The sequence below is a fragment of the Corvus kubaryi genome, unplaced genomic scaffold (assembly GCF_017639235.1).
Source record: "Corvus kubaryi isolate FWS band 111438036 unplaced genomic scaffold, C.kubaryi_AGA036_p1.0 37392, whole genome shotgun sequence".
Taxonomy (NCBI): Eukaryota; Metazoa; Chordata; class Aves; order Passeriformes; family Corvidae; genus Corvus; species Corvus kubaryi.
In genome coordinates, this window is record NW_024581131.1 from 12,081,956 (window position 1) to 12,095,341 (window position 13,386).

The window sequence follows — 13,386 nt, forward strand, 5'->3', positions numbered from 1 at the left end:
CCTTTCCCTTTCCCTTTCCCTTTCCCTTTCCCTTTCCCTTTCCCTTTCCCTTTCCCTTTCCCCTTACTTCCACTTGCCCTGGACAAGCAACCCTTGTTGATGAAGCCTAGGGACACAGTCACACCATCACTGCTCTCCCTTGGGAGAGTAATGCTGTTTCCTTTTTGGGAGCCAGCAGGGAAGGAGAGAAGTCCCACACCGTTGTGTGCAGAGCTGACAGCCCATGGCAAGGGACGAAAGGGGAGCAGTTATTCTCTCAGTGAGTGGGAGCTTGTGACAGAAATCTGGTTTAGTGTGAGGTTAATGACCCAGAAGAGTCCCAAAAAGCCAATGTCAATTCAACAAATTCATTCTGGGCTCCTTAGCATGTTCTACATCCTCGAGGACAGACAGCCCTTCTCCAGGCCATTTCTGTGCTCTGCAGTGTCGTTACTAAGTGAGCCATAAATATTTCAAACTCAGTTTTCAACCAGTTATTCGAAACAGGCAAGGACAAGCCCCTGTATGCTCCCCATGAGCTGACTGACTCTCCAGAAACATGGCTGTCATCACTGTCTGGTTCAAATGACTAATTTGTCCTGCACAAATCAGGTAGGAAGCCATTAGCAAGGAAGCCTGAAATTCAATCCTAAGTCAGCCCAAGTGAATCTTTTTTTGTGCACTCAGGTAGCAATGAAGGGCTCATATGCATTTCACTTACATGAATCCTGTCTTAAATTTAGGTGGACCTTTAAAAAGCTCACACATAAAAAGAGGCAGTTTCAAATGCCTGTATGCCCACTACAAAAGAACTGTACACCGAGGGACAAGCCCAAACACCACCCCAATGCAAACCCAGAGTTTAGGCATGTCATAAACTGTGTTTGTTTATTTATCCCCACTACATCTCAGCAGGTCCCATTCTATAGCTCGTGGCTAGAATTTGGTTCCTGTAGCTCCAGGCACAGACAGATGCAGTGGAGATTGGGAGGGGTTGGGGCTCTGTAGATGTGCACACACGCACAAACACACACATTGTACTCAGATCACATCTTGTGCTTATGACTTTCTAGCTCCTGATGTGCTGATCAAATTTTTGGCCAGCCTATATCCACATGAAAACAAAACCTACAATGGGTGGTCTCTGCTGGAATTCTGCGTGAACAGACCAAACCAGAGGTACTTTTCCTTCCCACTTCGGGGCTTTGTTTTCTTTGTTTCCTTTTACCTATTAAATCCATAACCTACATTTTGTGCTGCAATCCTGCAAATCCAGACAACCATCAGAGCTTCAGTATTTCTTTCTATTCGATATGGATAAAAAGCAACAAGGGGTCACCAATGAATTACGTGCAGGGCACCACGAAATCACAAAAGGGAAGTTGCTATGCAAGGACACACTATCATCAACCCACTATCATCACTGTCATTAGCAAAGCAGTGGGAGGGAAGGAAGACAAGATAAGGATATCAGTCTACAGTATCTACTCTTTGCATTGCTCACAGGACTCAATGAATTCCTGAATGCTAATTGCACTACCTGGTTAGCTGTAAGCTCTGCTCTGAGCTCCTTCCCTTGTGTGTGGGAGAATTACTGGGAAGGTAAGAACGAAATTTCTGCCTTTCCTGGCATTTCAAGGAAATGTCACACTTTTGACAAAGCTCAGTAACTTTGTTCCTGGATGAATGCTGTCAAAAATAGCTCCTCTTTTTTGATCAGCTCTTCCTCACTCCCTCCCTCTCTGGTTTTCAATGAATGATTCAGGATCTGTATACATAAGCTATCCGTGCAATGGTTGGCTCTCTCCGGTCCCAGATGACGCAAATTCAGCTTTCACTGCACATCCTCAGCTCAAACTGGGGCACTGTTCAGCAGTACTGCTGGTGTTAACCTTGTGCTGTCAGCCTGGAGAAGAAATGAATGCTGTCCTGTTTCTGTGTGTGGTTGTGAAGCTGGACCAAGGCAGAATTCCCAGTATATCCAGATTTCATCAGGTGCACTGGAGTAACAACTTATCATTGCTGTGAACAGGCTGTTTCTTGGGTATTGCTAAAAAACCAGATGCTTCAGGATGGAGGGAGAGGGCTACAGCTACAGCTATTAGAGGGCTACAGCTATTAGACAAATATTCAGTCTCATGTGTGAAGTTTACTAAACTCATTCAGACCACGCATTTGTGTCTGCTGCCTCTGTCCCTGACAGATTTTTTTTAGTGTGGACAGTCCAATTAGTATTCAAGTGGTTATCAGATAAATCAGCACCACTGGAAATCAGAAGTGCTAACTCGGTACTCTGTGTCTATGGCCAGCTCGGTGGAGAGCCCTCACCCCTGATGGTGACAGGCAATAATTTATTTCATCGTGCTTAGTGATGGTGCTGGTGTTGTTTTGCATTGCTCAGCCATACCACAGCAGACTACAAGAGGTACCACTTGTGATGAACAAGCAGCAGCAGAAGCAGCATCCTGCTGCCATGTTAAGTGAATTGTTGCTGCTAGAAGAATAATCTAGTTCATGGCAGGGAAAAGGCTCCTGAGGAAACATGCAAGAAATTAGTGCACATGAAGCATCCCCTGTACCCACTTCAAGAACTGTTGGAACCCTTCCCTCCATTTTCCCTGTCTGTGAAGCTGGCAAGATGTGGATAAGGGAGGAAAGAAAGGTTTTGATGTTTAAGGAAACCAACACTATGCAATGAATGATATTTTGACATCTCCCAGAACAAATAGCAGTGGATTGATTCCAGTAAGAATAAGTGTCCTTCAGCCCAGTATTTCATTCCTAACAATGTATTCCACTCCTAGCTTAAGGCTCCTTGGGGTGCCACTGTATGCCCTACCCACACCCAGCTTTGCAGAGTCCCTCCCTTGGGCTCTGTAGGCACTCTCTGATATTTCAGCTCTTGCCACTCTGGTCCTGTGTTGCTAATTCTTAGAAGCTCACACACCTTTTTCTAGACACAGCATTTGAATTACAGATGCCAGTGTCAGATTGTCATATAATTGGGGAGGAGTTGAGGGAGTTGTGACACATTAACTATTGGGAGCAATAGATGGAAGGGCTTCTGATATGATGAGCTACAGACCAGCACAGAGCTGTGCTGAGTGATCTGTGCAGTCACACATCACCCCTCTAAACCTGCTCCAAACAAATAAAGCCACCCACCCACATGCAGCCATCTAGAAAAAGGGTTTCTCTTGTCCAAACTCTTAATCATTAGGGTTTCTGAACTACTGACACAGACTGAGTCCATACCTTCTCTGGGCTCTTTAGCCTTTCCCACTGGGCCTTCCCAAAGGATTCCTCCACTTCAGCAAGGTTCAGTTTGAGTTCCCCCACAATGCTGTGCCTGGAGAACTTGTCGCAGTTTCTCAGAGTGAGAGTCAGTGTCCCTCCTGGCATCTCCTCCTCTGTTAATGGGAATCGCAGTGCTTCCTCCCAAAGGGTGTGAAGTACCTTCTTCTTCAGCTCTGTCTGGGCCTCAGCAATACCAGACTTGCTCGCCAGTGTGCCCAGTATGTAGCAATGGCAGCCAGCATCTTGGTCCCCACTCATTCTGCCATGCAGAGCTGGAAAAGATGGGTGGTAAGGACGTCTCACAAAAGACAACCCTGAAATATCTGTGGCTACATTGCTGGTTTTATGAGAGCCATAAAATAAAACAGCTGCATAGACATTGACCCCTGTTCCTGCCTGCATTGGGGCAAATTAAGCTGTGAGGCCACGCTGTGGTGTTTTCCTCAGGCTGCACAATGTCCCTGTCCTTCTGCTACTGCAGAAGGATGCTGCCAGTGTTTGGGAGAGCAACAGGTGAGTTCAAGGAAACACATTCTGTTGAAAGATGCAGAACAGCTCTGAAATAAGGCAGCGTGAAACAGGGATTGGCAGTTCTCATTTACTTTTACCTTTGCACACAAAAAAGGCTTCTTACAATGGCTTTAAAAGCAGGAAGGTCAGTCACAGACATCAGAGATGGATATAGCTTCCCTTGGCACACACCCATCCTGCAGGCCAGTGTGGGATGTCTAAGGGTTATTGTATTCTGCTGGTCCAACCTCTGGTAAATGAATCTATCAGAAGCCATCCCAAAGCCCAAAAGACTTGTGTCAAGAGACATTCATCCCTAATTTTAAGTCCCTTTTATGTTGAAAAACCTAGAGTGAGAATGGCATTTCACACTCCTCTTCAGTTTCAGTAACGGAATTGCACTGCCTTCTCCACAGCAAGAGGAATACACCCTCCTCCAAGGGGTCATTGAATATCATGGCTTTGAGGGCAAGACTCTCATCCTCACTGCAGCCAGTCCAAGGACAGCTGCTCCTGAACTGCCAGACCCATGGGTCACAGGGCTCTCCTGGCTTCTCAGGGGAGCAGAGCCAGGTCCTGTGCACTGGGGTGCCAGGGTGGCAGCCAGCTGGCGTGGGTGTTCATCCTGGAGGGGAACTGTGGGCTGGCTGCTGGCAGGAGGCCCACAGCAGTGGCTGCCATTCAGCACCCTTTCAGTGCTCGCCTCAGAGGGTGTGATTTGATTAGGTTTCCACAGAGACCTAGACTGTGCATGAATTATTCAGTCAGCTTATTTTACTCTCCCAGAGGAACTGATGATGCTCCAGCCCTGAGTGGAGAAGCTGTTACAGTTGTCAGAGTGTGACACGGAGCCTGGCTGCCTGGCCAGGCACTGCCAGAGGGCCTTTCCTCAAAATAAGTCTGGTATCTCCAGCTCAGGCTTTGACTTTACTTGAGGAAAAGGCAATATGGAGTGGATTAGGTTGAAGAATGAAAGGTATAGAGAGGAAGGAGATAGTAACCTCGTTCCTTCTGCCCCCAAAGGAAAAAATGAAAAAAAGAGGTTGCTTTGGCTGGGACTGAAGGAGCCCATCCTGGTTCCTGACAAAGCTGTGCAAACAATTGTTCCCAAGCTACACCCTCTTCAAGCAGTGACATTGACAGGTATTCCTGTTCTGCAAGCCCAGAACCAGTGAAACATCCAGTGGTCCTGGGGGCACCTGTTGGTCTTAAGATAGGAGGGGAACTTCGTCTAAGCGTAATCAGCAGGTGTCTTGCCCCATTCAGGCCGGGAGATGTGTGCCTCACCTTCCAGAAGGGCCACGCGCAGCTCGGCCTGCTGTTGGTCGTACACCAGGGAGTAGTGCAGCTCGGGGGCCTGGTTACAGCTGGCTGCCCGCTCGGGCTTCAGGTGCTCTGTGACACACACGTCCTTTACCACACCTGGAACTGAAACAGCCCCTTTAGCAAGCAGCTCTTCCCCTTCCCAAGAGAACAAATCCACCTTCTCTTGCCTTTACTTTTCTAAATGTCTCACTATTCCTGCACTTTGTATGCAAGGCTATAATTTACTTTCCTTCTTCCTCCGTCATCATACAGCCTTTTTGCTCTGTTTACTTGTTTACTTGCACTTTCAGCTCTTTCTACAGCATTTGGACAAGACTTCTGCTCTCCACCACCTTGTGCTCTATGATAGTTGACACACTTGCCCTTTTACCTTATGACTAGGACAAGGTGTCTACACGACACTCATTACTTGCTATGTTGTTTTATATTCTTTTAACTGGCATTATTCAATTAAACCTCGTGTTCTCTGCAATGAGAATATGAGTCTGCTTTTGAGCTGCTGTGCAACTCTGCATTAGGTCAGACCTCTCTAAACATTTTGGGTTTTCTTTTTAAATTTTAACAATGAAGTCTTTGTCATGCAAAAGACATCTATTTCCATAGCACCTAACCAGGTTGAAGGCAATGAACTTTGGAATCCATAAGGCAGTTTCTCCGTGTGTGATTTTGGGGTTGAGTACGTGTTTCATACTGATATAAAGCAAGTTGCAAGACTAAAAGAGAAGCCAGAGATTTTTGTCATCCAAAGTTGTTATCTGCAAGGTCAGTTCTGATTCACACAGAAAACAATAGTGGGACCAGCACATTTCCTCATAAAAATCTCAGCGACAGTTCAGACCAGTTCATTGTGGCATCAAAAGGAGAACACAACAATTCTTGCTTAATTTTAGCAACACTCGAGCTATAAAATCAGGCACAGCAGGAAGGAAACTTGCTTGTGCCATTAGCAGTGCAGAGAGGCTCTTACACCAACACTTATATAAAGCTTTAGCCTAAATGCAGCCATCATCTTTCATCTTTTCCACCCTATAATCTTTTCCCTGACACCTAAGGATGTGGCTCAGACAGTCTCTTCCTCCAATGCATCTGCTTCCCATGGTACTTTCTTTTCCATACTCACCAGTCTCAGGATGGAGGGGTGAATGTAGCAATTGAACTTCTAGAAGGGCAAAAATATTATGTCTAACAATTAAAAAGAACTAAAAAGAGTACTCAATAAAAATAATGGCAGATGGCATTTTCTCTCTGGCAAATCTTCAGGAAGGTTTTATTAAAGTGGTAACCATCAGAGTAAATTACTCTGTTAAAAGGCAGCGGTGAAGTTAAAAATCAGTATGGAAGAAACCCAGACCTGCTGCCAGATGCATGTAATTAAGATTGCATTTTCTTTCAGGCTCCAGAAATCTTGTGTTTCAGGATTTGGAGTGGTAACCTTTGGGCTGGCTGGGAAACAGAAATTCTGTTTGGCAGAAACCTTTGAGGTGTCAGCCTCTGGTTTCACTGCACATTACAATAAGCCAAGAACATCTCACCAAACCAGTGGAAAAAATGGAGCAGAGAAAATTAGAAGCTTTGACCCCCACTGTCCCTGACAAGGACAGTTGCTGGACAGCTAGCATTTGACCTGGAGGAGATACTCTGCCTAATTTTGGCCAGATATTTCACACATATTCTGGCTACTGCTCTCAGCAAAACCACTAAATGTGCTTTTCTACAAAATGTCTGCTACCAGGGAGCCAGATTCTTCAACACAAAAGATGTTTAGGTTAAAAAAATTGCAACAAGGTACAACTGCAGCTTTGTTACCAGAATATCCTGATGAGCTCCACAGCTACCTTCTATCAAACAAATGAATTGAAAACAGAAATCAGAGTGCTCATGGTAAGAAAGTGAAAAGCATCCTATGCCTTCACTTTCACACTTATTTCTTGGACAACAATCACATTATGCTCAGAAGTATTACAGATTTACAATTGTTAGTCTGAAGCAATTGTTAGTCTGAAGACCAAAAGCTCCTACCGTTTTGAGGGAGAACAAACAGCTCTTCATTGACTTGTATCTTCATCCTATTCTCATCCAAAGCAGTATGTTTTCTGGTAGCTGGTTCTTCTGTGGTCTTCAGAGAGTACTGTGTGTAGTTAACAATTTCAGGTGAAGTTACTTCTGGTTTGGGGCCATAAATGTTGGGAAACTTCAGAAGTGCTCGAGGCTGGACTGGCTCTGCGGTTTTCTTGATGTTGAACTGAAAATTAAAACCTTGTTTATTACTTTGCACTAATTACACTAATTCCTCTAATTCTCTTAATGTTAAATGAGCTGAGATAGGAAAAAAGCAGTGCCTCTGGTGAGTCCTACGATCATTTTTTCTTGGCTTGTAGAAACCCCTGCCTGTGTGTTTGGAGACTTTCTTGCCAAAGATGATACCTTCTACTTGGTGTGTGTCTTTTCAGATTTATTCTTCTACAGATGTTTGATTGCAATAAGAAAAAGATATGTTCTTATGATTTGATTTTTCCTCTGTTCTGGTACCAGTTAATCTTTTCATAAGTTAATCCTTTCATCTTAGCAAAGAAATTAACCATGAAGTTAATTTTGCTATGATTGAGATATGGCAATTTTTACCTTAATGTTTGAAGTCAAATCCAAGAGCAAGAGGCTACCGCCATCTCACAGATTCCAGAATATTTTATGTGAGTACGCAGAAAGCATGAGGAATGCAAAGATATAAATCATATTGTCACCTGGAGCAAGTATGATCATGGTGCAATAAGACTAAGGAGAACTGGTTGAACAAATGAGCCCTGGACTGGCAAACCAAGAGTAGTTGATTCAGTGGTCATCTCAGCCTCTTGGTTCTGTGGACCAGAGCTCCATCTGACCCTCAGACACACATCTGCCCCTTATTACACCAGGACTGAAATTTGGATTTGTGTCTGATTTTGTTCTTAACACTTCAATTCCTCACTGAATCATGAACATGGGATGAGCGGAAGAGCCTGCAAGATGATGCAGTGCTCAGGCAGTCCAAGCAAAGATTGGCAAAAAAAGCATTGCCTTTTTTGCATCCCAAAACAAAGAAAAATATTTTAGTGGAATAGAACATTCCTTATGTCCCAAGAAAGAATCCTGTCTGCTTATAACTGAAATAATTCCTGATTCATTTATGTTTGGATTCATTAATGTGGGAGAACAAAAGCTGATTACCAAATGACTCCAACCCTTGCAACAAGTTTATTATTGTTTCCAAAACATGAGAGGAAAAAAAAAAGTAAAATAGCTGTTTTGGTTGATTATTGTGCAGTGGGATTATCTCCAGCCTACTGCCTGCCAACCTATTTTGTGTCAAGATTGAGGGTGAGACAGAAAAGGTTCATAACTTTAATTAAAGTTTTTCATTAGTCTTATTGTTTCCTATTAATAATGAATGTAGATGATGCCCTGAAACATTTGTCTGTGTTGGGATTTCCTGGTGCCAGCTTGTATGTCCAGAGGAAGCATAACAATCTCTCAAGAAACAGCTGAAGAAAGAGAGCAGTCTTGGATGTTAGCTTAGTCATATTCTGCTTATGGAGATCCAGGTTACATGCACTTGGCAGTGGTTGGGAACTAATTAGGTCAGTGACTGTCTTCTCAAGGCAGCCAGCGCACCGGTGTTTAGGAAGTCTACTTTGCAACATAGCATTTTGTCTTGTCTAATTTTAAGGGCTTTGAAAGAGAAGTGGGCTGAGACAGAAAGACGTCACTGTGTGCCATCCTCACCTAGCATTCAGCTGAGTTTAGATGTTATGTAAGTTACACAGTGTGGGGCTGTAAGTGAGTTCCCTCTTTCAGAGATGTGAGCCTCATCAGTCCTAAAATACCTAGGAAATGTGAAGTTACTGATCCAAACCTTAAATGCAGTTTTCCATTCTTCTAAAATTAAAGCAAACAAACCAAGCAGAATATGTGAGGAGTCACTGGACAACAGCTAGGAAAGGCAGGTTGCTTTGTAGTGCAGAGGCATTACATCCAGCACACACAGTGCCTGACGTGGGGGTCAGCCTCTGCTGTTCTCTCTCCTGGAGCTGCTGTGTCAGGCTGCTGTCCTACCACTCACTGGTCATCACACTGGAGCCTCCTGCCTGCATTGCTCTGTGCTGCCAGCACACGAAGCACTCCAAGATCCTCTGGGATGAAAAACACCACACAAATTTGAGGTATTCTTAGTACAATCTTTTCTTCCTCTTGCTAAAAGCCAGGTATTTAGTCAGGAAATCCATCAGCACACAGCATCTAAGAACTCCATTGGGTCTAAATATTCCTCTTGTCTGTCTGCTCTGCAGAGTTAGAGATGAGAGACATATGCAAGCACAGTGGGACTAGCCCACCCCCTCTTCCAACTGCATCTGCCTCTGTTTATTATTTTGCTGCCAGCTCTTTTCCCAAGTGCTGTCTGCTAATCCAGTTACATAGCAGTGCCCTATGGAAGTTCCCTTTGCAACTCAGCAGTTGTGTCTTAAATAAAGACAAGAGCAGAAGGGTTCATATAGTTCTGCAAAAATGCATGAAAGCAAATAAACCAAAAGGAGCAAGGAGGCTGCAACTGACCCTTCTGTGTGCCTGCCCAGTGTCACTCAAAGCACCAGATTGTTGCCCTTGCTGGATGTGCTCAGGAATCTTCATTCTACAGGCTTGGCTAAGACTCTACAAATTTATAGCAGTTTCTCATTGTTCTGTCCATGTGTGTTTGTGTTTGAACTCTTCCTCCTCACATATGCAGGGCATGTCCATGGGGAGCCTCTGTCTATAGCAAATACAAGCATCATTCTCATGGGAGACATGCCAAGTGAGTAAAATGCAGACTTGCTACATCTTCCTTTTATCATCTGTGTTTATCAGAATCAGTGGCCCTGACAGGCTTCAATAATTAAGTATGTCAAACACTGACTAGGACATACTGTGCACTAATGTAGTCAGAAAAAAAGTCCCAACAGAACAATTTACAAACATAGAGATAATAAAATTTCACAAGCTCAGAACTCAAATTGAGATTCATTTCTTGAAGGTATAGAGGCTGATTCTGAATCAGTGACAGCATAGAATTCATGTCCCTGGCAAGAAAATTATTTTAATTGGAAAGAATTGCTAAACATATGGAATATGCAAACCAAGAACATTTTGCACTTTCTGTGACAGAATGTTCACTCAGTTGCTATAATATGGCCAGATTTCTTTAAAAAAAAAACCATAAAGCCAGTAACATTGGAAATAATACTTCAAATTAAAAAGTCTACAATGCAGAAAGAACGAAATCACTCAGGTAATAGTGATACATTCAGGGCAGGTTGAATAATTTGATCCCCTGTTGGGATATAATACTGAATCAAGTCATGGCAAAACTTGATGAGTGTAGAAATATAGTGAGGACTATAACTGAGTAGCTGCTGGGTACTGGAGGCTTAACTGAACAATATGGAGACTTAGTGCTTATTTCAGTACTGCAAACAGGATAACAGCCCCGTGGACAAGATCCAGGATGGACTAACACTTTCCCAAGATGTTTCCCAAAAGGCTCTATAAAAGAAAAAGAAAGCCCAGTCCAAGGATGGAGTTAAAATGAAGATTTGAGTCGTTTCTGAGCTTGGAGGTTACAATATCAAACTCATGGAAACAGCCTGATGGTAAAGTTATCTGTGGGTTGTGTTGCTGCAGACAACAGCTAGAAAAATTGCTATGCAAAGTGATGTGGCTGTCAAAGTTACATATTTTTCATTCACATTAACAGTAAACTTGGGAAAATCTCTGCATCATTGTACATTCTTATATACAGGTGTTAGCAAATCCCCTGTATGGGGTAGAAAAGACAAGAAAGGAGCCTGAAAGGGACATGACTGGGCTATCAAACAGAATAGCAGGTGAAATTCATCCTAGGAAAGTGCAAATAGGTACTAGGAGTTTTTCACCATGCTTATGGAGGGAGGGTCAGAATTAGCAGCAATCTCTTGAGAAGTCCTAAACTCTGTGCAGGTGTTAATCCATGGTCAGTGAAGCCATCCTCCCACACCTCTCCTCCTGCCTCCAGCAACCACAAGATCTGCTAATGCCATTCTATGTTTGTGTACCAGTTCTTACAATACTGTTTGTAGATTTGGTCATTTTTCCTCAGAATAAACTGCAACAGGAACATGAAGATGCCGAGGTTCTTTTCTACTAAGAGCCTAAGAGTGGAAGCCAGAGAACGACTGAGTATTTCATTACAAACATTACAGAGAAGTTCAATTAGGACTCCTGCTACACTCTTTAAGAATACAAAAAAATAGTCAGCTCAAAAAATTAAAAGGCAAACAAAGACTCTTATACAATGGATCACAGGCCTTTGGAATTGGCTACTATGGCATAACACTTGGTTGAATGGCTAGGTGAAAGTGGAAAGGACACAGGCACATCCCAATATCAGGAGCAACAACCAACAGGTAATACTTTCAGAGACTGACCGGTGCTATAGCTCATGCTAAAGACCATATTCAACCAAGGAAATCACCAAACATTTTGCTTTGAAAAAGAGATTCCCATTAATAAGTATATTAGAAACATTCTATAATTCCCCTAGCTCTCTCTTGCACTGAGCTCAGGAGTAAATCAGGCTGTTTGGATTCTAACAAGAATGAAAAAGCACACAGGGATGCCTGACACTATCCATACTCCACAATCCTGTTACAGTAAGTGAAAAAGAAATTCACTGGGTGATGAGATTGTCCAGTCATCACAGTCTAGATTCTCACTTGCTTTTTATTATGATTTCAATGCCTTGTTTTAACTTCACACATAATTAATCCCCTCAGAGGGGCAGAGGGAGGGAGGAGGAGGGAAGGTTTTCACAGGAAACCAGCTGTTGACAGGGAACTATCCTGCAGGAACTATGAGATATTGTGGATAGAATTAAATAGCTGCTATACAAGATCTCAGCAGGAGCCATCTCTTCTTCACAATGCTGCGTGCCACCTGGTACCATCCAGTCTTCTCTTCTTAGGAAATTATTTCTCTTTTGAGCTATCTTAACAACTAAGCAGCATTTCCAGTCCTCATCTCCTGTTTCTGCCATTAGCAGCTTTCTCTTTGGCTCCGTGGCAGCTGTCTCCTGCTCCAGTAATTCTGTGGTACCCAGCTCATCTCTGTTTTTCCCTCACTCCTCCTCCCACTGGCATGTTGTTATATCCTGAACACAGAAAGCAGATAAACAGGCAGCATAAATCACATGCTGAGTAGCCTAACAGGGAAGTTGCATCCCCACCCTCTGCATTTAAAGAAAAATCACAGAGCAAATTAGAGACCGTGTCTTACTTGCTGGACTGGCTGAAGCACACTGGGCTTAGTATTTTCCATCTCCTCCTCTTGGTCCTTTTCTGAGAGTCCTTTCCCAGGTTGCTTGCATTTGCAGAAGCAGGTGAGACCGCAGAGGGCAAGGATGCTAGTTGCAGTCCCTAAGGTAGCCCCCAGGGCTATAACTGGAGCAGACAAAACCATTGTCCTGCGCTGCACAGGAACAGAAAGCACAGAGACCCTGTGACTCTTTCTACTCCCTGGGAGAGCAGCTCTCCCACATCCACTCCGATTTCTAGTCTGGCTTCATTCTCCTTGGAAGTCTGAAAGCAATTCTCTTGTGCAGCAAAGGGACCAATCTAGACACACAGATAAATCATCCCACCTTTGCTAGGCAACAAGCTACCTTTCTATCCTGATGATGGAGTTGCTGCTCCAGGTCAGGGAGAGGAAATAGTAACTGTGGTGCCTGCAATCATAGAGCTGCAAACAGGCAGTTTTCATTGAAGCCTGTTCTCCAGCTCCACTGGGAAAAGTCTGATGTGTGATAGAGAGGAAAGACGTCAGCAGAAGGGGCTGGCCTTGCTAGCTAACTCACAGAAAGTGCATCCAAATGTTTGATCATCTCTCCAGCAATATTTCTCGGGGCTGGCTTGCTGATATGCTCAAGAGGTTGAATTTTTTTGTCTTAAGGCAAAGACAGTGACTGCCAAAAGCTGCTGGCCTGAGAAGCCCTGTTATGACAGCACTGCACGGTAGCTCTGTAGTCACAGTAAAGCCTCTGTATAAGTCAGGCAAAACTTTCTCATTCTTCAGAGGCTGCAGAACAAACACAGGCAAGATTTAAGCCCTGTCCCATTCCTCACCACCTGCCCCTCAAAGCACAGGGTCTGAACCTTTTGGAGCTGCTTTCTGTAGGATAAATGCAGAGCAGCACCTCTATTTAAAAAAAAGAGCAGAAAATCCTACCAAACA

At 43.8% G+C, this 13,386-nt stretch overlaps 1 protein-coding gene across 2 annotated transcripts in view; it reads right to left on the minus strand.

The window, feature by feature from the left end:
* SYT13 (synaptotagmin 13) overlaps window positions 1–12,966 on the minus strand; it is a 20,519-nt gene extending 7,553 nt beyond the window's left edge. Inside the window, exons 1-4 of one of the 2 annotated variants that reach the window (XM_042038641.1) lie at window positions 12,433–12,966; window positions 7,132–7,354; window positions 5,074–5,214; window positions 3,235–3,548 (exon numbers count right to left, since the gene is read on the minus strand). In XM_042038641.1, coding sequence (XP_041894575.1) covers window positions 3,235–3,548; window positions 5,074–5,214; window positions 7,132–7,354; window positions 12,433–12,615 — 861 coding nt within the window. In that variant the 5' untranslated portion in view covers window positions 12,616–12,966. The remainder of the gene's footprint in view (window positions 1–3,234; window positions 3,549–5,073; window positions 5,215–7,131; window positions 7,355–12,432) is intronic. The other variant, XM_042038643.1, reaches the window with a different exon arrangement.
* Between the last annotated feature and the right edge of the window lie 420 nt (window positions 12,967–13,386).